The sequence below is a fragment of the Dryobates pubescens genome, chromosome 1, assembly GCF_014839835.1.
Source record: "Dryobates pubescens isolate bDryPub1 chromosome 1, bDryPub1.pri, whole genome shotgun sequence".
Classification (NCBI taxonomy): domain Eukaryota; kingdom Metazoa; phylum Chordata; class Aves; order Piciformes; family Picidae; genus Dryobates; species Dryobates pubescens.
In genome coordinates this window covers 29,655,965-29,681,866 of record NC_071612.1, presented here as the reverse complement: position 1 = coordinate 29,681,866, position 25,902 = coordinate 29,655,965, and the positions used below count along the sequence as shown (strand labels likewise).

At 46.4% G+C, this 25,902-nt stretch overlaps 1 protein-coding gene across 2 annotated transcripts in view; it reads right to left on the bottom strand.

The window, feature by feature from the left end:
• Positions 1–25,902, bottom strand: part of GRID2 (glutamate ionotropic receptor delta type subunit 2) — a 1,073,619-nt gene that overhangs the window by 813,657 nt on the left and 234,060 nt on the right. For both annotated transcript variants that reach the window (XM_054163312.1, XM_054163301.1), the window contains exon 2: positions 24,418–24,573. In XM_054163312.1, coding sequence (XP_054019287.1) covers positions 24,418–24,573 — 156 coding nt within the window. The remainder of the gene's footprint in view (positions 1–24,417; positions 24,574–25,902) is intronic.

Here is a 25,902-nt window from a genome sequence, read left to right as displayed (position 1 = left end):
CAGTTACATTTAATGATATCCTGAATGTCAGTCAGTCACAGAAAGCTGTCATACACCTCAACTTTTGGGTCTGGTTCTTTCCCAGGGGTGTTGAGCTTACTCAGCACTCAGATCTACGATGAGAGCAAAGGCAGAACTATACCTTGGATGAGAAATTCACATCTATCACCTTACAAATCCTTATGGAAATAAATAAATTCCACTTACTCTATGGTGAAATCACATAAAGGAGTTTCAAATGTATCTAGGCAACTCAAAGTGTCAGGCACTTCTGTAATCTTTGAGGTATAAAGCCCCAGCTTGCTGAATCATACTGCTATGGTCTGCAAGCCTCAGTGAGGCAAAACCTACTACCATGGGAAGAAGACTATGCACAGTCAGTGTCTCTCCTCGTGGAGCCAACCCATTCTCACACATTCTGCATCAAAGAATACAGAATATAGAATACAGAATTAACCAGGTTGGAAGAGATCATCAAGTCCCACCCATCACCCAACACCATCTAATCAACTAAACCCGGGCACCAAGTGCCTCATCCAGGCTCTTCTTAAACACCTCCAGGGATGGTGACTCCACCACCTCCCTGGGCAGCACATCCCAATGGCCAATCTCTCTTACTGGGAAGAAATTTTTCCTCACATCCAGCTCAAATCTCCCCTGGCACCGCTTGAGACTGTGTCCTCTTGTTCTGGTGCTGCTTGCCTGGGAGAAGAGACCAACCTCCGCCGGGCTACAACCACCGTTCAGGGAGTTGTAGAGAGCAAGAAGGTCTCCCCTAAGCCTCCTCTTACACAGGCTAAATTCCCCCAGCTCCCTCAGCCTCCCCAGCCTCGTTGCCCTTCTCTGGATACCTTCAAGTGTCTCAATGTCCTTCTTAAATTGAGGAGCCCAGAACTGGACACAGGACTCAAGGTATGGCCTAACAGTGCTGTGTCCAGGGCAGAATGCTCCTGCTCCCTGCTCCTGCTCCCTGCTCCTGCTCCCTGCTCCTGCTGTCCACACTGTTCCTGATCCTTCTCCCATCCCTATTAATGTAGTGAAAGTAAAAACCTTTAGCTGGAGAAAAAGAGAAAAAAAACCCAACATGTTTAAAGCACCACTGCTGTATGACAGGCAGGTAAGTGATGTCTCCATACACATACCAAGCATTACCAGAGGTGGCTGAGTCTCCTGCTTGCTGCAATCTTGTGTGTTATTTATATCCATTGTGGGGTATAAATGCACGCTCATATTTTAATCCAAACCACAGAAATGTGCTGCAAAAGAGACATGAAATTATGGGGTGATAGGATTACTTGGACAGCTTCAAGGGCAGTTTTCAGTAACCACTCTTTAGGTGACTCTCTCTGCATGTTACAGTTTTTTAATAATACATGATGTTAAAGCTTCTTGCTTTAAGAGCTTCTGCTGCAGGCTTTACAACATTTTCTTGTAAAAATGCTTCTAAATGATAAAGTCTTCTGCAAAGCTCTATTTGCAGCTAGGCAGTTTGTCAGAGAGCTCTTTGGTTACACCTGAGCAGGGGAATCTCAGGGGAAACAAAAAGCTGTGTCACGAATGGAAGAGCCTAACATTGGCTGATTTTTCCAAAATCCCGCGTAGGACTGTGCTCTTCCTTTGCCATATGACTGTGACATTCACTAGCACAATACCTTAAACCACTGCTTCAGACCTGGAATTACTCTTTCACTATAAACAGAATCACAGACTCATGGAATGTTAGCAGTTGGAAGGGACCTCCAGAGATCATCCAGCCCAACCCCCCTGCCAGAGCAGGATCAGCCAGGGGCAATGGCTTCAAACTAGAGTAGAGCAGATTTAGATTGGATGTTAGGAGCAAGTTCTTCACTATGAGGGCTTGGAAAGTCTCCATAGAAGGAGACTCCAGAACCTCTCTGGACAGCCTGCTCCAGGGCTCTGCCACACTCACTCTAAAGAAGTTTCTCCTCATGGTGAGCTGAAACCTTGTCTGGTCAAGTTTCTCTCCATTCTTCCTTGGCTTATTACTGTACAACACCCAAAAGAGCTTGGCCCCCTCCACTTGCCCCCCATCCCTCAGCTATGGATAGACATTGATCAGATCCCCTCTCAGCCTTCTCTTCTCCACACTAAACAGCCCCAGGGCTCTCAGTCTCTCTTCACAGGGGAGATGCTCAGGTCCCCTAGTCATCACTGAAACCCCTTTCAGAAGCATTTAACCACCTCTCCATGGTGCCCTTCAGGCCTCTTGTTGTACACTAAAGAATAAAAGCAAGGTACATTTTAAAGAGTGCTGTGTCTGCCAACCCTGGAGTCAAATTCCACAAGTGCTTCTTTGGTTATGATGTGCTCATCTATCCAGTGGATGCCCTTCCCAGGGCTCCCACTGCCATGCAGGGATTTGGCAGGAGTAGTTTTGTGTTGTGTAGTTATTTTGTGTAGAGCTCTTCTTTCCCTTCACAACCCTGCACTGCACTCCCTGACTGCTCTTCCTCTGAAAGCAGCAGTTCATCACATAAAAAATGACAAGTGTCAGATTGCATAACTGTAATGAAAATAAATTTGCTCTCCCTTGATTTTCTCTTCATGTTTTTTGAATAGGTTATTGCACTGTCTGCTGTAATAATACAATTTCCAATGGGGCCTTGGCAACTTCTTAGAAGAGAAAAATATATCAAACTGTGTGGTAGCATCTTACAAAACCAAATATTCCTGGCGGGGGGTAAGGAGTGGTGGTGTGGTGGGTTTAAGAACTTGGATGTCTGAACCATGGAATCATCCAAGCACCAGAGAGGTGCAAGAAGGTGCACTGGAAAGTGTAATCTTTTGTTATTTCATTCCCATCATGCCTGCATCTCCCCTGTGCAAAGGAGCAGCACAGACTCTTTGTCCCTTTCCCTCTCTCACTCTTCTCCCAGCATGCACAAACTCTTTTCTTTAATGTCTGGGGGCATTCTTCTTTAATGTGGGGGGGACTGGCACCAGGTGCTGGCAAGTTGATTTTCTTACTGCATCATTTGAGCCTGGGTATGGAGGTATGGGGAGAGAGGGGAGGGGAGCATGTGAGGCCTGGGGTTTTGGCCTGGTTTGTAGGAGGACGTTATGAAAAGCTTTAGCTTAATGAGGTTCTGTGGTAAACTGAGCTGAATCTCAATTGTTGGGTATTTTTCATAGAATCATAGGTAGAATTGTCAGGGTTGGAAGGGACCTCAAGGATCAGCCAGTTCCAACCTCCCTGGTGTCCATGGGCAGGGACACCTCACACTACAGCAGGTTGCTCACAGCCACATCCAGCCTGGCTGCAAAAACCTCCAGGCATGAGGCTTCCACCACCTACCTGGGCAACTTGTGCCAGTCTCTCACCACCCTCATGGGGAACAACTTCTTACTGACATCTAATCTGAATCTCCCCACCTCTGGTTTTGCTCCATTCCCCCCAGTTCTATCACTCCCTGACACGCTCAAAAGTCCCTCCCCAGCTTTCTTGTAGCCCCCTTCAGATCCTGGAAGGCCACAAGAAGGTCTCCTGGGAGCCTTCTGCTCTCCAGACAGAACAACCCCAACTCTCTCAGTCTTTTTTGTATGTTTTGTACTGTGGTACATAGCTGTGAATAATCCTACCATCTCAATTCCATTCTTTCCAATCCTGTGTGGAGTGTTTCCTTTTTCTCCTTTGGGGAGGGGTAAAAAGCATCTGTCTGCTCCCTCAGCCCAAGAGAGATGGGTAGAAGAAATTATTACTGAAGAGGCAATAGAGGTCAAGTAACTTGCAAAAGAAACCAGGGACTCAGAAAAACAGCCACTACTGGAGACAGCTGTGACTGGAGTTTATTACTCATGCACCTGCAATGATCATTTTAACAATTGTTAGTAGGTGTGATGACACAACAGCATTAATGCAATTCCTAACCAATTTTATCTCCTTTTCTTTTTCTTTTTCTTTTTTTTTTTTCTATTTTTTAGCTAAATCCAGACATTCAAGATGATACTCTAACTCCACATTTCATTAGCAGAAAGAACATTTGAAAGAATTGAAAAGCCTGGCAGAAATGTATCTTTGCAGTTTCCTATGCCAAATACTCAAGTTGACAGGCCAAGCCACTCTCCATCATTTTCCTCCAGTCCTGGCTCACTGGAGAGGTCCCAGATGACTGGAAACTGGCCAGTGTGGTCCCATCCACAAGAAGGGACAGATGGAGGAATCTGGAAACTCCAGGCCAGTCAGCCTGACCTCAGTGCCAGGGAAAGTGATGGAACAGACTATCCTGGTGGCAATAACTGCGCACCTGAAGGGTGGCCAAGGGCTCAGGTCCAGCCAACATGGATTTAGGAAGGGCAGGTCCTGCCTCTCCAGCCTGATCTCCTTCTATGATCAGGTGACTGCCTGGTGGATGTGGGGCAGGCTGTGGATGTGGTCTACCTGGACTTCAGCAAGGCCTTTGACACCGTCCCCCACAGCAAACTGCTGGCTAAGCTGTCAGCTTGTGGCTTGGACAGCAACACTCTGTGCTGGGTTAGGAACTGGCTGGAGGCTGAGCCCAGAGAGTGGTGGTGAATGGTGCCACATCCAGCTGGCAGCCAGTCACCAGTGGCATCCCCCAGGGATCAGTGCTGGGCCCCATCCTCTTTAACATCTTCATTGATGATCTGGATGAGGGGGTTGAGTCAGTCATCAGCAAATTTGCAGATGACATCAAGTTGGGAGCAGATGTTGGTCTGTTAGAGGGTGGAAGGGGTCTGCAGAGGGACCTTGACCACCAGTACAGGCTGGGAGGTGATCTGCTGGAAAGCAGCCCTGGGGAGAGGGACCTGGGAGTGCTGGTGGATAACCAGAGAAAGAGGAAAGAAGAACCTTACTACATTCATCTAGTGTAATATGCAGAGAAGACTAAGTGGAAAAGGACCTGGGAGTGCTGGTAGACAACAAGTTCTGCATGGGACAGCAATGTGCCCTGGGGGCCAAGAAGGCCAATGGGATCCTGGGGTGCATTCAGAGGAGTGTGTCCAGCAGAGCCAGGGAGGTTCTCCTCCCTCTCTACTCTGCCCTGCTGAGATCTCATCTTGAGTACTGCATCCAGTTCTGGGCTCCCAAGTTCAAGAGAGACAGGGATCTGCTGGACAGAGTCCAAGAGAGGGCTACAAGGATGCTGAAGGGATTGCAGCACTGCCTGGTGAGGAGAGGCTGAGAGCCCTGGGGCTTTGCAGTCTGGAGAGGAGAAGACTGAGAGGGGATTTAATAAATGTTAATCAATATCTGAGGGCTGGGGGTCAGGAGGGAGGGGACAGGCTCTGCTCAGTTGCACCCTGTGATAGGATAAGGAGCAATGGATATAAACTCCAGCACAGGAAGTTCCACCTCAACACAAGGGAGAAATTCTTTACTGTAAGGGTCCCAGAGCACTGGAGCAGGCTGCCCAGAGAGGTTATGGAGTCTCCTTCTCTGGAGATTATCAAGGTCCATCTGGATGTGTTCCTGTGTCACCTGAGCTAGACTGTGTGGTCCTGCTCTAGCAGAGGGGCTGGACTTGAAAATCTCCAGAGGTCCCTTCCAACCCCTAACAACCTGTGAGCCTGTGATCCTGTTTGCAAAGGCCTGCAGTGACAGGACAAGAGGCAATGACTTCAAACTAGAGAAGGGCACATGTAGATTGGATGTTAGGAACAAGTTCTTTACTATGAGGCTGGTGGAACAGTGGAACAGGTTGCCCAGGGAGGTGGTTTAGGCTCCATTTCTGGAGATATTCAGGGTGAGGCTGGTCAGGGCTCTGGGCAGCTTGATCTAGTTGGGGATGTCCCTGCTGACTGTGGGGAGGTCAGACTGGATGTAATAAAATGTATAGCTTTATATGTTTTATTACTTAATATCTTGGGCAGTGGTATCTTCAAACAGTGCTGTAACTTATTTACACAGTATATTCACAGGTCCTGTTTGGTTGTGGGTATTTTATTCCACATATGAAGACAGTTACATTATTCAAGCACAGATCTAAGAGTTCCCAACACAGCAATTCAAATGGGATACACAGGAAACCATAGGATCTGTGGTTTTCCCACAGATGGGATCCTGTGGCAGATTAGCTGGGGACTCACAGCTTGCTCCTCTGTCTGGTAACTTCCCAGGTGCTGTGGCTATAATTCCAGCAGTCCTTGGCTCAGTTGCTGGGCTGCAGCCTCTTCTGAGATTCAGTTCCCTTGGAGCTCTTCCCCTTTCCACCTTGGTCCAGGTGCAAGGCCAGGGTGAAATTGTTGATCTGCTAGGATGATCTGCTAGAGCAGGTTCCTCAGCTGCTACTCAGGCAGCATTTGGTTCTAGTTGCCTGCTGGGTGAGAGCAAGGCAAGTTGCCTGCCTCCTTGGCTGGTTTAAATACTGCCCCGAGACAATTAATGCCCTTTGGTAACACAGAACCCTGGTAACTGGACCTGTAGGATGGGGCACATCCAAACATGGCCAGGGGCACACACACAGTTCACAGCTGTGTTACAAGGTTAATCACACCTGCTGCATGTTTATCTGGAGCCCAGGAGGAGTCCATGCTTGCACACTCAGGGGTGCTTACAAGGTTAATCACACATGCTAGACATTTGCCTCGACCCTCTGGACCCCAGGGAGTGTCCAGGTTAGCACATTCACAGGTGCCTAGCCCTTGTCTGGGCCAGGGCATGTCTGGGGGTTTGACCCCTCAGGACACTGTATGACCTTAGAGGTCCCTTCTCTTTGGAGCTTACCATTTGATCCATCACTGACAAATTAAGATGGAATGAAAACTATGCTACAAAAAGGGAAAATACTGGAAAGGCAGGAAAAGCCTAATGGAAGTTGTCTTCTCCCTTCATCTGCACCCATTTACTCCCTCTTGCTTGCTTCTATCAGAGGAATAGAAAGGACATGAGAAGAAACCTATGCAATTTTACTTTCTAAGTAGAACTACCAAGTCTTTTTATAAGTGTCTTGAAAAGTCCATCTCTTTGCACCACCTCACACTTCAGATTGCACCAGCTCACACTTCAGATTGCACCCATTAGTGAGCACATTAGCTGCTATAACCTAAGTTGGTTCAAGTCTTCTGTCAGTCTGGGCAGATTTCACCTTGCTCAAATCTGTTGGGGGAGCCAAGGTTTGGCATGCCTTTACAACTGAAATGGCATCTGAGAGGTTCAGAAGTCTCTTTTAGGTCAGCCAGCTTCTTCTGTGTTAGACCCATTAACAACTATTTGCTTTCAGCTTCTGGCACCCAACATTGCAGCAAAGCTGATAGCCTTCTGTGAAACCATGACCAAACGGGAGGATGAAGAGCAGTGGATGTCATCTACCCTGACATCAGCAAGGCTTTTGGTACTGTCTCCCATAACAACCTCATAGAGCAGCTCAGGACATGTGGCACAGAGGGTTGGTCCCTGAGGTGGATTGTAAACTGGCTCCACAACAGAGTTCAGAGAGTTGTGGTCAGTGGCACAGAGTCAACTTGGAGGCCTGTAGCCTGTAGTGTTCCCCAGGGATCAGTACTGGGTCCAGTTTTGTTCAATATCTTTATCAAAGACCTCACTGAGGGCATTGAGAGTATCCTCAGCAAGTTCCTGAGGATACAAAACTGGGGTTGGCTGAAACCTGTTTGGCTGTGCTGCCATCCAGTGAGAGCTGCACAGGCCGAGAGCTGGCTGCAGGCAAACCTCAGGAAGGTCAATCAGGACAAGCTCCATGGAGAAAGACCTTGGAGTGCTGGTGAGCAGCAAGTTCTGCATGGGACAGCAATGTGCCCTGGTGGCCAAGAGAGCCAATGGGATCCTGTGGTCCAGCAAGAAAAGTGTGGCCAGCAGGGCTAGGGAGGTTCTTCTCCCCCTCTACTCTGCCCTGCTCAGACCACAGCTGCAATCCTGTGCCCAGTTCTGGGCTCCCCAGCTCCAGAGAGACCTGCTGGAGAGAGTCCAAGGGAGAGCCAGGAGGATGCTCAGGGGACTTGAGCATCTGCCCTGTGAAGGGAGACTGAGCCCTGGGGCTGTTTAGTCAGGAGAAGAGAAGGCTGAGTGGGGATCTGATTAATGTCTATCAATAGCTGAGGGCTGGGGGTCAAGTGGACTTGACCAGAGAAGGTTTGAGCTCAACATGAGGAGAAACTTCTGTAGAATGAGGGTGCCAGAGCCCTGGAGCAGGCTGCCCAGAGAGGTTGTGGAGTCTCCTTCTCTGGAGCCTTTCCAACCCCACCTGGATGCCTTCCTGTGCAGACTCCCCTGGGTGATGCTGTTCTGGCAGGGTGGTTGGACTGGATGATTTCTGGAGGTCCCTTCCCAACTTTAATGTACTGTGGTACTGTGATTCTGTGAGAGCTGGTCCAACATCTGCCTGCACCTGGAAAGGGGGAATCATGCTCCCTGTCTTCTGGCATGGGCTGGCTGTCACAAGGCTTGCTACTGAGCCACAGCTTGGTACTAAAGAGACATAGCACAACATTGCTTAAAGAGAGAGTAGCCTCCTGCAGGCTTCCTTTCCTGCACCTGGTCACAAAGGAATGAGATGAATATAAATTGTTTACCTGTAACATGAAACTGCAATCTCTTAGTACAGCTGTGTGGTATTTCGTGATGACCGAGCCCGGGACATCATAACCCTCTTGTCATAAAACATAGTGTCAGAAGCAAAACCTCTGTAGGCTTTTACTTATTTAACTGTGCTTTGTGGCCTGGCACTCTGGAAGATTCATTGTGATTTCAATTTTTATTTATTTTTTCCCCCCAGACCTCACAGTGCCACATTCTCTGCTTCCAGCACTAGCAGAGGAGCTAAAGCCACCTGGTGCAGTCATTTCAGCAACCAGATGTGCAGGATGAGAAAAGGCTGCTAAGATCTACAAGTTTCTGGAGAAAATATGCCCTTAAAGTAAACAAAATAATGAATGCCAGCAGCCAAACAAAATTAAGTCACTGATTTGGGATTGCTTAAGTATATCCTTGCTTAGGAAAGCCTTTAAGCAGGTGCTTAATTTCCACATGAAGTTAAGTCCCATGTGCTTTATACCCTTACATAAAGATTTAAAACCCAAACTCCCCCTTGTTTGCCAACAGACACTAGAATTCATTTTTGTAATGCTTTGAAGGCTCCTATAGCCCAAAGATCTCTTAGTTTTTTGCAGTGTAATGTAGTAAGTCCAGTTTCAGGCTCCCCAATTCAAGAGAGACAGAGACCTGCTGGAGAGAGTCCAAGGGAGAGCCAGGAGGATGCTTAGGGAACTTGAGCATCTCCCCTGGGAAGAGAGACTGAGAGCCCTGGGGCTGTTTAGTGTGGAGAAGAGAAGGCTGAGAGGGGATCTGATCAATGTCTATCCATAGCTGAGGGCTGGGGGGCAAGTAGAGGGGGCCAAGCTCTTTTGGGCAGTGCACAGCAATAAGCCAAGGAACAATGGAGAGAAACTTGACCAGAGAAGGTTTCAGCTCATCATGAGGATAAACTTCTTTCCAGTGAGGGTGCCAGAGCCCTGGAGCAGGCTTCCCAGAGAGGTTGTGGAGTCTCCTTCTCTGGAGACTTTCCAGCCCCACCTGGATGCATTCCTGTGCAGACTGCCCTGGGTGATGCTGCTCTGGCAGGGGGGTTGGACTGGATGATCTCTGGAGGCCCCCTCTCAGCAAGAGAGGTTCTCCAAAGCTCTCCTCTCTATGCCAACCTCAGAGTAAATGTTCTCTGATTACCATCGAGGCTACCTGTTGCATCTACCTGTCCCAGTAATCTCCTTAATGGCTCCACCTTTCTGTTACGGGGTGCTCCAAAGCCCCTTTCCCCATCTCCATCAGCGGAGGGTTGAATGGGGAAAGACAAAGGCATGAAATTGCCTTCCCAGGTGCGAAATTGCCTGGGACAGGTCATTAGTGCCCATTCTTCCTGCTAGGGCAGAGGTTCCTTCCCCATGGGGGAAGTCCACTGGGTTTGGGAGCTATGATTAGCAGGGTGCTAATTATACATTGGCTTTGGACACATTGTCTAGAAACGCCTTAAACAGAGTGGCCAGAAAGCAGTCGGGGCTCTCACCCTCACCTTGCTCCTGCTCTTGCTCTCTCTCTCGCCTTCATCTTGCTCACTACCTGGCTTCTCCTTGGACCTGCCTGCCCTGGGGTACTGCTCCCTGCCTGTCGCGGAGCCTGCCACAAACCTGTGGTTTTCTTGCGCTGCTCAGACAGAGCTTCCCTCGTGGCAGCCGTGTCCATGGGCACTTTGATTCTGGCGGGTCCTTTTCCTTTGCATTGTGCAGTGTCATCCACAAATTGGATCATAAAAATCTGCAGTTCCTTGAGCCTGCCACCAAAGAGAGACTTAGGGATCACCACCAAATTCCTGCTCCGTCCCCGTGAGTACAGCCTGGCGTTTTCACACTTTCCCTAAGGTGCTGGCTTGCCTCTGATGGTATAAGTGGGGGGAAGCTATTTTGTGGCTTAGCCTTTTCCACTTCCTGAATTCTCTAAATTGTACTAAAGTTGCCCATAAGCATCCTGGTACAATTCCTGATCGAATAGGACCTATAAATAATCAAGTGATTTTTTATACCTAATTCTGGGGTGGGTGTAGCGGGTTTAGGCTCTGCCTTTAAAATCAGTTACAGATTTTGAGCAGGAAAGTAGAAAAAATATAAACAAACCACTCTTGGGTGTGAAAAGGAAAATAAAAGATTATTCTAAACAAATTCATTGGATAAATATCTGAAATAAGAGGAGCTGTACCAGAACAATTTTCTCTCTTCTCTTCTGATCTCGGCTCTTTTTGCTTCACTTTGGAGAGATTAACCTGCTTTGGCTGGCCTTGGCTGAGCTATTAAGTCTAACCCACTGCTTTCTCTCTGCTCCTTTTGTCTCTTGGGACAGAGAGGTGGGGGGAGAGGGCAGTGGAAAGGCTTCCCTGGTCTCTGCCCAGGGGGTTTCCTGTTGTTTGCTAATTGTCAATATCTGTATCACATTGTAACTCCTGTATGTTTTGTACATCTTCATTGCCTCCCATTGCAGAGTGTAGTTCTTGCTTGTAAACACAGCCTCATTTGCTTCTGACTGAGCTGCTCTGGCTTAAAAGTTAATGCTGGGGGGGGGGGGGAAACTTCACCCCACCACAGGCAGGGTTTTGGGGAAAAATAAAGACAACTCTATTTTTGTAATTCCCACCTCATTAATTTAACCCCTACCAAATCACCTTCAGAGCAGCCTGGCTCACCTCAATACTCTTTCAGCCCACACAAAGGAGAATTGCAAAAGGTTGTATTTTAAAAAGGAAAAAATAAAGCAACCCACAGTTTCAGCAGGGCCAGCAGCCACAGAAGCTGAAGGCACACTGAGAGCCTGAGAGAAGAAGCATTAAAATCCCACAGCAGCCATCCTTTCAAAAAAGATAGCATGGAAAGTTATGGTTTTCTGATATGATTAGTGTTTTAATAAAACACTGCCTACTTTTGAAATCTGTCCTTGTAACTGCTCTCTCTTGCTCAGATAATTTTCCATAAATTGATATTTAGTCAAAATGACTTGGTAGGGGATAATATAAAGGGTCTAAGTAATGGGGAACCAGGCTAAAATATAATTAATTTCCTTGTCTGAGAGAATGACCTTCATCATTTACTTCAGGCTTCACCTACACAGTGTCATGGCTCATTTCCTCATTATCAAAATTAGATTTTAAAACACTGCTGTCAGCCATAAAGTACACTTTGTCTCTCATTATATACAGAAAGAGAAAAGAGTATCTTTAAAGCTACTCACATCACATAAATACTCAAGTGCCTCAAATACAGACCAATGTATTTGCTAAGAATACACAGAATCATAGAATTGTCAGGGTTGGAAGGGACCTCAAGCATCTTCCAGTTCCAACCCCCCTGCCATGGCCAGGGACACCTCACACTACAGCAGGTTGCTCACAGCCACATTCAGCCTGGTCATAAGAACCTCCAGGGATGAGGCTTCCACCACCTCCCTGGGCAACCTGTGTCAGTCTCTCACCACCCTCATGGGGAACAACTTCTTCCTAACAGCCAATCTGAATCTACCCACTTCCAGTTTTGCTTCTTTCCCCCCAAGTCCTATCACTCCCTGACACCCTCAAAAGTCCCTCCCCAGCTTTCTTGTAGCCCCCTTCAGATACTGCAAGGCCACAAGAAGATCTCCTCAGAGCCTTCTCTTCTCCAGACTGAACAGCCCCAAATCTCTCAGTCTGTCTCCATAGCAGAGCAGCTCCAGCCCTCTGCTCATCCTCGTGGCCCTTCTCTGGACACCTTCCAGCACCTCCAGATCCTTCCTGGAACAGAGGCTCCAGAACTGGACACAGAGCTCCAGGTGTGGTCTCAGCAGAATGGAGCAGAGGAGAAGAATCCCCTCCCTGGCTCTCCTGGCCACACTTCTCTTGCTGCAGCCCAGTCCTGCTTGCCTCTCTGGGCTGCAAGCGCTCACTGCTGGTCGAGCTTCTCATCCACAGTCTGTGCCCATAGAGCTAACAGGTTAAAAATAGCAACTAAAAAGCTTGTAAGTGAAACAAAAGACACTCAAAAAGGGAAGGTAGAAGAGCAAGGAAGGCTCAAAGGGGATAATTAAATTAATGAAGTAATTAATTAAAATCAATTAATGACATAATTGTAGGCAAACACTGATATAGACGCATGCAGCAAATACAGATCTCTAAGCAGTCAGACACATATTGGTACCTAAAATGTGAGGTGAAACAAAGATTTAATGAATTTAGGTTGATGGAGAACACTTAGTCAGCAAATGTTCAATTTATCTTTGTTCTGTGAGAGATCTTGGGAGGGCTCTGTGTAGCAGAAAAAGAATATGGATGCAGCAGCTTATTGGTTGGTAGTTGCCAGAATGTGCTGCAACCTTGCAAGCTGTGAGGCCTGCCTGGGAATACCTATTTCTGGGTGGAGTGTAGTGATTGACTCCTGCAGTGATTTTAGAGGACATTGCTCCACAGGAAGAGATGGGGAAGAAAGCCAGATAGGGTACCCATTAGTTATTTCAGGAGATTACTTTGGGGTACTCCTAGCCTAAGGGGTTACTTTTAAAAATGGCATCTAGAAAGGTGATTCAGCTCACATCTCAATTGTTAAAATACCTCCAAACCCATCAGGCACAGTGGCTTTAAGCACTTAAATGCACCACTGATACTATTTAATTAGCTCACAATTTGTATAGCTTTCTTAAATGTAAACCACAAGCAGTGTGTCAGAGTATATCAACACATCAGACTGAAATACTGTGTTTAGTGTACAAAAACAGATCACAGGATCACAGACTCACAGGATGTTAGGGGTTGGAAGGGACCTCTGGAGATCTTCCAGCCCACCCCACCCTGCCAGAGCATGACCATAGAATCCAGCACAGGTCACACAGGAACACATCCAGACAGGGCTGGAAAGCCTCCAGAGAAGGAGACTCCACAACCTCTCTGGGCAGCCTGTTCCAGTGTTCTGTGATCCTTACAGTGAAGAAGTTCCTCCTCATGTTGAGGTGGAACCTCCTGTGCTCGAGTTCATATCCATTTACCCTTGTCCTATCACAGGGTGCAACTGAGCTGAGACTGTCCCCTCCCTCCTGACCCCCAGCCCTCAGATATTTTTAAACATCTATTGAATCCCAATTCAGTCTTCTTCTCTCCAGACTAAACAGCCCTAGGCCTCTCAGCCTCTCCTTATCAGGCAGTGCTGCAGTCCCTTCAGCATCCTTGTAGCCCACCAATGGACTCTCTCCAGCAGATCCCTGTCCCTCCTGAACTGGGGAGCCCAGAACTGGATGCAATATTCCAGATGAGGTCTCAGCAGAGCAGAGTAGAGGGGGAGGAGAACCTCCCTGGATGTGCTGGACACACTCCTCTGAATGCACCCCAGACCCCACTTAATCCACCCCCTTATCTTGGGCACTTGTGAACTGCAAGTGGGAATATACATCTTGAAGAAACGGGAAGGATCCAATCTGGATTTGAAATGTAAGTAACTGCAGACTATCAGCCTATCAAGCTACTCCTATAATACTGTGATAAAATTCACTCTGCACTTCACCACCAAAGGGCATCACACTTATCCAGGTATTTATTAATCTATTTGATTCAGCTTTAAAGAAGAGGCAGTGAGGTTAATAGTCTGTCTCACAGTCACAGGCCTGTTACAGCAAAAGCCTGGGAGGAAACTCTTTCAAGTCTATTGAGTATTGAGTCCCGTTTTGGACACCTCAATCCAAGAGAGATGTGGAGGTGCTGGAGCCAGGGCAGAGGAGGGCAGGGAAGCTGTGAAGGGCCTGGAGAATAAATCTGATTAAAAACAACTGAAGGAGCTGGGGATGGTTAGTGTGAAACAGAGGAAGCAGAGGGGAGACCTCATTGCTATGTACAGCTACCTGAAAGGACCTTGTGGAGAGGCTGCCGCTGGTCTCTTCTCACAGGTAATTAGTGATAGAACAAGAGGGAATGGCCTCAAGCTGCAACTGGGTAGGTTTAGACTGGATGTTGGGAAGAATTTTTCCCCATCAAGAGTGGTCAGGGATTGGAATGTGCTGCCCAGGGAGGTGGTGGAGTCCCCAAGCCTGGCTGTGTTTCAAGGTGGTTTGGATGTGGTGCTTGGGGCTATGGTTTAGGGGTGAACTTTGCAGAGTAGGGTTCTATCACGGTATCACCAAGGTTGGAAGAGACCTCAAAGATCATCAAGTCCAACCTGTCACCACAGACCTCATGACTAGAGTCCATGACACCAAGTGCCACGTCCAACCCTCTCTTGAACCCCTCCAGGGACGGTGACTCCACCACCTCCCTGGGCAGCCAATTCCAATGGCAGGTTGGACTTGGGGATTCTGAGGGTCTTTTCCAACCTGAAAGTTTCTGTGATTCTGTGAAATGTTGTAAAATCTTTTTTCTTAGGCTGCCAGTTCTTGGACTCCCATGCAAAATTCATGCAAATTGGAGAGCTGTCTGATTTTGTGGACTTAGCAGGACTAAAAGGAGGGCAAAGCCCGTGTAAGAGTACCAGGCTTCAAATCCATCACTTCTGAGAAGGGAGCACAGTGCCATCACTGCTGGCACATTAAGTGGATGCACAGAGGATCAGTAATTCTAAAGAATTTTTGTCCTATTTTCTGGCCCACTAATGACACAAGCAAATTGTGGTGCCAAGCACTTCCAACAGTTCCTCATTTTACAATGGAATTTTAAATCATCTCTGAAATGATGCTTCTCCTCTTCTCCCTTAACCTTTTATAGTTCAAATTCTAGCTGAAAATTATTTCTTTTCCTCCTCAGTAATATCATTTCACATCAAAACCCATTTTATTGGGAAGCAAGGAAGTAAACCTGGAGCAAAACAGAAGGGCAGTGAAGAAGTGCAGCCCTGTAAAGGTTTAATCTCAGACTAAACATGTCCTGGTTAATAAACAGCACAAGGAAAGCTGACAAATTTGAAGAAATAGTGACAGAAAGAAAGTTTAGCAATCCATGAAACCTGTGGATCTAAACACATTTCTACAGCAACCAGAGAAACAGGAAAGGAGAATCTTACTATATCCGTCTAGTGTAATATGCAGAGAAGACTAAGTGGACCTGGGAGTGCTGGTGGACAAGTTCTGCATGGGACAGCAATGTGCCCTGGGGGGCAAGAAGGCCAATGGGGTCCTGAGGTGCATTCAGAGGAGTGTGTCCAGCAGATCCAGGGAGGTTCTCCTCCCCCTCTACTCTGCCCTGCTGAGACCTCACCTGGAATATTGCATCCAGTTCTGGGCTCCCCAGTTCAAGAGGGACAGGGATCTGCTGGAGAGAGTCCATTGGTGGGCTACAAGGATGCTGAAAGGACTGCAGCACTGCCTGATGTGCCTCTCACTGATGATATTCCTGGGGCTGTTTAGCCTGGAGAGGAGAAGACTGAGAAAGGATTTAGTAAATGTTTACAAATATTTGAGGGCTGGGGGTCAAGAGGGAAGACACAGACTGTGCTCAGTTGCACCCTGTGATAGGACAAGGGGCAATAGATGGAAACTAGAGCACAGGAGGTTCCACCTCAACATCACTGTAAGGGTCACGGAACACTGGAACAGGCTGCCCAGAGAGGTTGTGGAGTCTCCTTCTCTGGAGCCTTTCAAGCCCCATCTGGATGCATTCCTGTGTGACCTGTGCTGGATTCTATGGTCCTGCTCTGGCAGGGGGGTTGGACTCAAAGCTCTCCAGAGGTCCCTTCCAACCCTTAACATCCTGTGATCCTGTAGTCTTGAAGGCCAAAGCAGATACATCCATCAGGCCATAATTTCTCACCATAGAGCTTTGCTTGAATAGCATCCTGCCTGTGCCCTTCATGCATATTGCTGCCCTACAATCCTCTGCAACTCCACAGCCGAATCCCATTTAGCTATGACTCACTGCCTTATTTACTTCACTGATCACAACAAGCTTTCAAAAGCCATTACGAGGGCTTGAGATGGTGTCTGTAAGCATCCTCTGGTGACTAACCTGAATGACAAAAAGGTTGATTTAAAAAAAAGTAAAATAAATATTAAAAGCCCACATATATGTGATGGCAATAAGAAAACTTGTCAAACAAAATGTATTTCAAGCAGCATCAGTCAAATCTACTTGCCTTGTGTCATAGGGAGCCTATAGAAGACAACTTTAGGTTACTATAGAGACATTATTTAAGGTAGGTAAATCATGATATTGTCCAAAAAAAAGGAGGTAGAAGAAGGGAATAGAAATAATAACAATAACAGTATTACTACTACTAATACAAGCAATAATAATAATAATAGTAATAATAATAAAACCTTTCAGCACAAAATAAAATGTTTGCCATCAGATTGAAGATATTGGCAGTGGATCTCTGAGGACCCTACATAGCTTTGGACATGGGTCCTGCTGAGTTTTGCAACCTTCCAGATGCTGTGGATGCCTCAAGCACTACAAAGTCCTGCAGATTTAGTTCTGTTACTCTTAGGATGCAAGTGGGAGTGGCAGTATAGGGGCTGTAGAGATCAACACAACCAGAGAAGGGCCATGAGGATGAGCAGAGGGCTGGAGCTGCTCTCCTATGAGGACAGACTGAGAGATTTGGGGCTGTTCAGTCTGGAGAAGAGAAGGCTCCAAGGAGACCTAATTGTGGCCTTCCAGTATCTGAAGGGGGCTACAAGAAAGCTGGGGAGGGACTTTTGAGGGTGTCAGGGAGAGATAGGACTGGGGGGAATGGAGCAAAACAAGAAGTGGGTAGATTCAGATTGGATGTCAGGAAGAAGTTGTTCCCCATGAGGGTGGTGAGAGCCTGGCACAGGTTGCCCAGGGAGGTGGTGGCAGCCTCATGCCTGGAGGTTTTTGCAGCCAGGCTGGATGTGGCTGTGAGCAACCTGCTGTAGTGTGAGGTGTCCCTGCCCATGGCAGGGGGGTTGGAACTGGGTGGTCTCTTGAGGTCCCTTCCAACCCTGACAGTTCTATGATTCTAAAATTTGAGTTATCAACCCCCCTTCTTTCCACTTTTCCTATTGAGAGAGGAATTAAGAGCAGGCAATAATATTTGCTTCAGTGAAAAACACTTGCACTTAAATATAAGTAAAAGAGTATTTCAAGAATACAGCTCTGTGGGAAGAAATGTAGAAGATGAGGGTTTGGATAATCATTAGCAGTGGACTGAAACAGAGTATTTTGCAATTTGTCTATCCAGGTAACCCATCAGGGAATTCTATACAAATGCACAGGCTGCTGCATGTTTCACATTAGACATTCAGTAACCATATGATCATAATATTAATGAGAAATTAAGGACTGGAGGAAACCCCAGAATTTAAGTGCATTCATTATTAGTGCATTCAACTGAGCACAAGAATTACGAAAGTGAGAGAAGTAAGAGAATAGAATGATTTTATGAGAAGCAGGAAAGAAGCAAATCTGTTTCTTTTGCCAAAATTTCTCAGTGACAGAAACAAAAACCAACAACAAACCACAAACCCAAAGCATTAAAAAGAAATATGGCCTCATGACTTTGCAAATAGAACTGCAGTTTAAATATATTGCAGAACTCAAAACCTTTTGAAGGCTTCTCCCACCCCTACTTAAGTACTGCTGTAAATTGAAGTCTCCAAGGAAATTAAGTAAAGCTTACTCTAATATATATCATTATTGCCACTAGCATGAACCTGACACCCTAATTCCTTCTTTCACAGTGCCGCAGTACTGACCTACTACCATGGACAAGGTGACAATCCCTACTTCCCTCATCAAGCATTCAAAGACAACTTAAGCTCCTGCTTTTACTTTGCAGCACCCCACTGGGGCACAGCATAAAAATCTAGCCACAATATTCTTCCTTTCTCAGTATTTTGAGGCCTCACATTACAGAGTATTATAAGTATTGTGTAGCATTTTCATGGAAGAAAGGAAGAGAGGAAGGTACCTGTCCTGTTGGATGTTTCCCCAGGTGCCTCTCACTGCCATACATCACAGCACCTGGGCTGCAGCTGCCACAAGGGCCTGAAATGCACTATTGACATGTCTCAGCCACCCTCAGCCACTCCTCTCCTCCTCCCTGTGCCCATCAGCCTGGAGTCATGCACCCCTCACCATGTATCTCACTGGTATCTCACCCTGACCTACCAACCAGTCTTGTCCCAGACTTCTGTCCCTGTAAGAGACTCAATATTGTCTCTCTCCATGTGAATCATCAAAGATAAAATCACCTTTGCTCCCAGGCAAGAGAAATGTGTAATGGGCAGAGCCACTGGTACCAACGCTCTGGAATGTGCACAGACAAGAACATCTCTACCCTGGAAAGGGAGGATGGTGAAAAGACTTCTGGACTATCCAATGGATTCACCACCTGGCATGGTAAATGCCTGATGTGTACTCTGTGTATGGACAGGTAAAAGTAGAAGGAGGAGGCTGAGGCCTCCCACTCCACCAGACCCCTGCAAGCACAGAAGGAATACTGCAAGAGACTCAATCTTGTCTCTCTTGATGTGACTCAACAAAGATAAAATCACCTTTGCTCCTTGACCAGAAAATAACTGATGTGTATTGGGCAGATGCCACTGGATAAGCACCCTCTGGAATGTGCACAGACAAGATCGTCTTTACCCATCAGCTACCCCAGGGAGGAAGGATGGTGCAAAGGATGCAATGGATTCACCACCTGGACACATACCTACACACCTGCACAAAACTACTGGCTCGAGAGAAGGAAAACAACTGGGCAATGTCTGCTGTGAAGAAAAACAAAGACAATACCAGGAGAGAAAAGGACAGAGGCATCACCATGGAGCCTGGGAGATGCAGACGAGGAAGGAACCCTCCCTCTGTGTCCTAAGTTCCTCTTGCTGCAACTCATGGAGCTGAAGAGTCTGCTCAGAGAAGGACTTGGACTTGGACTTTGGGATCTCTCCCTCCCCTCTTCCAGTGGAGCACAGCCAACAAGGCAGCAGCCTTCCTCCACAGACCCAAACCATCTTGGGAAGTGGGGAGTGGTAATATAATTCCTTTCCTCTTCTTTCTCCCTCTTCCCTCTCTATTTTTTCTCCCTCTCTCTCTCTCTCCTTCTGTTCTGTCCAATTTATTCTGTTAATAAATAGACTCAAGGGCTGTTGATATTTTGCCCTCATTTGTGCCTCTAATTACATAAGATGGCAGTGTTAAAAAACTTGAGCCTCTTTCCCTCTCTGGACTGAGACAAATACACAGGAAGATTCCCTGGGGACAATTCCTGGACACATATCTAAAAGAACTGTGACTAAAACACTGTATAAAAGACCTGAGCGATGCCTGCTCAGGAGAACACAAGGAGAGAAAAGGACAGACTCAGGAGAAAAACGACATCACCATGCAGTCTGGAGGCAGCAGACCAGGAGGGACCCTCTCTCTGTCCCCTAAGTTCTGCATGCTGCAACTCATGGAGAAGAGAGAAGACATCTTTACTGAAGACACCCTATTTTGGAGGCTGCTCAGAGAAGGACTTGGACTTTAGGATCTCTCCCTCCCCTCCTCCAGTGCAGACAGCACAAACCAGCAAGGATGCAGCAGCACCCTTCCACAGACCCAAATCGTCTTGGGGCTGGGGAGAGGGTGGTCATATAATGCCTTTCCTGCTCTCTCTCTCTCTCTCTCTCCATTTTTTCCCTCTCTCCCTTCTTCTGTTCCGTCCCCTTTATTCTGTTAATAAGTAGCCTCAAGAGCTGTTGATATTTGGCCTTGTTTGTGCCTCTAGTTTCATAACACAGGAGTGTTCACAAAGAACCAAGTTTATTTCCCCTCCTCCAGACCAAGACAGTCCCCCACCACAGGACAACCTCATCCCATGCAGACAAGAGTTGCACAGTGAACCACATCCACTGCACAGAGGAAAGGCAAGAAATATTTCCTTGCATTATAGAAACTCAGTTTCACTTCCTATTTCTGTACTCTAGAGCAAAACCACCCAGAAGAGCACTGGAATATTCTGTGTATGCAGAATGCCAACATGGACATTATGTTAGTCCTGACTGGACTGCAGCATTACCTGGGGGAAACACAACTGGGCCTGTTCAGTGCTAGGTTTGACAATGGAATTAGCCAGAGGATGCCTTCCACGTTGCCTGTGTGAACCCCTCTCTGGTCAAAGCTGGCTGTAGCATGATGTGTTGTTGGTCTCCCAAACACAATAAGCAAGCTATATTCAGAGACACAGGTAGCTAAGCATTTATCAAGACAGAATAGTTACAGCTTGACTTAAAATTTGGTATCAAACCTGTAGGACTTCAATTAGTGAGTCACTGCATGAATATCCTACAACCTGTCCCTGAGGGCACTTCCAGGGACATTTTGGGGCATGCCAGTCACAGCTCTCCTGGGATAAAAGCATTCAGCTTTGCAATAGAGTCTCGTGGCTCCGATCAGAAGCGTTAATGAGGTGCCCCAAGGTACCAATGGAAGGCATCTCAGGGCGCCATCATAATTCATAACAATCGATCGGAAGGGAAGAACAATAAGTACAGCACAGCAGCTGATTGTCTCATATTAGTTATCTTTACATCCCCAAATCAATATTAAGTATCTCAGAGTTCCTGTCTACATTATTTGGGAGTTAATTAGCAATTTCATTAATAAAATTGAAGGTGGAAACGCTACCCTGCTGTCCATTAGGGGATCATTATGAACAACAGATTGGTAAATATCTCCTTTGTCCTTAATGCCTGATCAGATATTCGCTCATGACTTCTTGTTGGCCTTGTTGAAATCCAAAACCCTAGGCCAATTTTAAGAACCTTCTGTCTTCACTAAAAGTGCCACACTTCAGGAAAAAATCAGATCCATTTTTAAGGCGCTACTATGGCTTCATTGCTTTAAATTAACATTTAGCCAAACATTAAAAGCTCTTCTTCTTGTTGTTGTTGTTCTTTTAAAGGCTATCCTGTAGATTAGACATAATGCAAAATGTCAAAATCATAACAGAAATTCAGATGTTGTGAACAAGAACAAAGCAAACTCGATGCACTTTATATATTTAATAATAGTAGACTATAATAATAAATAACTTAAAATTTGCAGTTCAGTCTCCTCTACCTGATAGGAGAGGTCATGCTACCTAGGACTCATATTAATGTTATGCTCACATAAAGGAAAGGGTCATGCTGGCATGGAAACAGAAAGCTTGCGCATACTGAATGCCATACACATTTAAAACCAGGAGATTTAGCTTCATTCTGGTGATTCTTTCACAACTGGAATACAGAAATGGCCTGAGTGTTTCAATGACCTTTCTGTGGTGATAAGTACAGAGCAGTTCGGCTTAGTATTTTCCCAAGGGATAAACTATGTGTAGCCTTTTAAGCTTTTTTCCTGGAGCCAAACAGATTTTAGGTTGCCTGCCCTATCCCCTTTTCCCCCTAGGGAAAGGAAATTAAGCAGGAGGAGAAGAGAGAGGTAAAGCAGTGAAAGAAGAGTCTTGCACCGATTCGGAAGTAAAAAAAATGGTAAATTTAACCAAAAAATCCAAAAAGTATTTATGTGAAAGGAAGGCCACAGAGGTATAAGGAAAAGGGATAAATAAATATATATGCAAAACCAGATGCAACTGGCAAAAGATTCTCTGGATGTAAGATGGGTTCTCTTTGGATACAGTGCCCTTAGATCTCTGGGACCACATGTTCACAGCAACAGCAGAAGGGTGTGGGAGAGAGGAGGGCAGGAGAGAGAGAGGTAAGAAGTTGCCTGTCTTAAATAGGGCTGTGGACAGAAAGTGGGAGTGGAATAAACTTTGAGCAGGGGGCCCCTTCCCCTGGGAGCTGGACCAGGTCTCCTTGCCCACCTGGGGTCAGGTTTCTTTGCCCACCTGTGGCTAGGTTTTCCAGCCCACCCCTCCTAGGCTGGGCTTAACCCAGCACACTGCGAAAGAGGTGGCAACGGTTCCAGCGGTCCCCTTTTCTGCTACTAATGCTTTCAAGAAGTTCAGTTGTCAAGAGGAGGCAAGTGGTTGCAAGATGTTGAGGAAGGGAGAAAGGGCAAAAGCTGGTGCAAAGTATTTGAGACATCACAGTGCAGCTCCTGCCTGTATTCAGTTAAAACAAATTAAGAGAAGCACATCCATCACTGTAAAATAGTTCAACAGCCAACACGGCACAGACACACGAACACAAAAGATGCTGCCTTTGTCCTTCACTCAGATTATACCAAACAAACTACAGAGCACTTACAAAGTAGTGAAGATGAGCCTTTGCTAACCACACAGCTGTATTTCACCACCCATTTACTAGAGACACTTTTTACTGGCAAGCACTTTACTGAACTCATCGATATCACAACAGGTCTTCCCCCACCCCCAACCTCAACACAAACTTCCTGCCAAATCCACTCTGTTCACATTTCAAGTATTGACTATACCAAAGTGTGTTCAAAAGCAATAAATGCAACTTTTACCAAAAAAAATAAATTAGGGAATTTAACTTTGACATATTCAGGTCATGAACTTCTTAAGACGGTTCTGCTTTACTGCTGTTATGGGTTGAATTAGTTCGCCCCACAACTTTCTTTCACATATATATATATATACACACACTTTTTTTGGAGGGGTGGAATCTGTATCAGAGAGCAAATCTCACCAGACTCACTCTTTAGGTTAGAAAGAAATAAGTTGCTTGAAACACCATTCTGTGTAATAATTTGCAGGCACTCTAATAATGATAAAGAAAATTAGCTGCTGTGGTATGTTTCAGTGCTAACGACAGAGCCTCAGCTAGCATTGTCCATCCTGGATCAACTGGGAAATAGTGGAAATACTAGCAGTGTGGAAAGCAGCCAAAAAAAAAAAGAGATTGACCTCACTTACCTGTTGTTACACTCTGGAATTCTAAAAGCATTCAATACCTTCAGGTTTTATCTTGGTCTTTTGAGATTGAAATAGATTCTGATTGGAACACTTTCAAAATCACTTCAATTTTCTGCTTCAGCCTTATCGAGCCCAGACTTCTCATTACACATATACGATTTTACAAGAGAAAAAAACCCAAACCTTAAATTCTTAAAAATTATAAATGATACTGATAAAAAATTGTCACATAAGCATTAAAGACCTTTTAACTAACAAGGTCCTGTCAATAACCCACTGAAGTCAAGCAGCTATTAACCTTCGACTTTCTAAGTATCACAGCAATTGTTTGTGAGTTTGCTGCTTACATCTCAAGTTCTATGTCAAGTGTCAATACAGAGCCTGTAAGGGTATAGTAAGCCATCAACATTTTGTTAAGAGAAGTTTATTTAACATCATCTGCATCTCAGACAGAAGCTACTGTGCCAGAACAGAGAAGAAATAATGAATGCTCGGGAAACAAATCAGAACCCACATTTCTCAAGACTTCATGTATCTGTCTTTCCACACAGCTGCTCAGTCACACCAGGGATTTACTAATCCAGGTCAGAGGGATTCCAAATATTGAACCCTGTTATCACCCTACTGCTGTCACAGGAGCCCAAAGCAACATCATCTCTTGTCCAACAACTGGGGAAAAAACAAAGAATGGAGTGAGTACAGAATCGTATTGGACACGGGTGGCCGAGTCACGAGGTTATCTCTAATCTCTTCTATAAAACAGGCAACACTTTCAGGCGTGTGTGCTGAAAACATTATCCACACAACAACCTCTGTTCTCCAAGTGCTCCTTGGCAAGAAGAAAAGCAGCATTGAGAATTCACAGAGTAAAGGCTACTGGTTTGACCACAACTTCAAAACAGCCTGGAAGAGAGGGCAGATGTCAGCAAATCATCCTTGGTTCCTCTACCATTTTCCAAGAGCCTTTGCTCACAAAATGGATAAACACTAAGCTTGACGTCGCTGGATCAACACAAACCACAGCAGCCAAATCCAACACAAAATGCTGCAGTTTATGCTCTATGAAAAAAGAAGTCAACATCAATCACACATTTCTCACAAAGCTAGGAAGCTGTCAGGGTAGTACTATGACTCTGAAGAAAGCAGCAGAACCTCGTTGAGGTGTCCTACCTTCTTGCACGGCCTGAAAGGGGTTGTTGCCATCCACGAAGGTCACTGAGCAGGTGATTTTCTCTGTCTGCAAGATTTCATCATTCTGGTTGAGATCAGCAACTGCCATCCGAAAAACTTCCTCATCCTTTTTGGCAGATTCGTCAAAAATTGCCCCTGAAGTGAGGGGAGGGGAGGGGAGGGGAGGGGAGGGGAGGGGAGGGGAGGGGAGGGAGGGAAGGGAAGGGAAGGGAAGGGAAGGGAAGGGAAGGGAAGGGAAGGGAAGGGAAGGGAAGGGAAGGGAAGGGAAGGGAAGGGAAGGGAAGGGAAGGGAAGGGAAGGGAAGGGAAGGGAAGGGAAGGGAAGGGAAGGGAAGGGAAGGGAAGGGAAGGGAAGGGAAGGGAAGGGAAGGGAAGGGAAGGGAAGGGAAGGGAAGGGAAGGGAAGGGAAGGGAAGGGAAGGGAAGGGAAGGGAAGGGAAGGGAAGGGAGGAAAAAAAGAACAAAAATCACATTGTACCTTTCATCTGCAGTATTCCAAAGCATTCATCATAAGCACTTAATACATTTAGCGCTGTACGATCATCCCTTTGCTCACTCATGAAAATCAGTTCTCTCAACCCAGAGGCTACTTCACATGACAAAGAATTTCTGTTTTGATGTATACTGGGTTTGGCTGAGCTGGAGTCAACTCTTCTCAAAGCATCCTTCTAGTGTTGTGTTTTGCAGCAGCAGGGTTTGGCTACTGCTGAACAAGCCCAAGGCTGTGCACTTCCAACATTTCCCTGCCCCATGAATATGCTAAGGGGTAGGCAAGAATTTGGGAGGAGACACAGCTGGGCCAGCTGAGCCAGACTGGCCAGAGGGGTATTCCATGCCAGATGATGTCAACTCAGATAGAAGAATGAAATGAAAGAAGGAAGTTTGGGGGGGATGCATCCATGGTGTCTGTGCTCCAGAGGAGCCACCAAGCCCAGAGAGCCCTGCGGCCCAAGACTGACCAGTGTCCTGCTGCTGGGCAGCAGAGACCAACATCTCTCTCTGCTTTCACTTCCCTGTGTCTGTTGCTTCGCTGGCCGGCAGGGCAGGGAGGTAATTCTCATCCTCTGCTCCACTCTGCTGAGACCACACCTGGAGCACTCTGTCCAGTTCTGGAGCTCCTATTACAAGAAGGATCTGGAGGTGCTGTAAGGTGACCAGAGAAGGACTACAAGGATGAGCAGAGGGCTGGAGCTGCTCTGCTGTGAGGGCAGACTGAGAGAGCTGGGGTTGTGCAGTCTGGAGAAGAAAAGGCTCTGAGGAGCCCTCTGTGGCCTTCCAGTATCTCAAGACAGCTACAAGAAAGATGGGGAGGGACTTCTTAGGGTGTCAGAGAGTGATAGGACTGGGGGAATGGAGCAAAACTAGAAATGGGTAGATTCAGATTGGATATTAGGAAGAAGTTGTTCCCCATGAGGGTGGTGAGACACTGGCACAGGTTGCCCAGGGAGGTGGTGGAAGCCTCACCC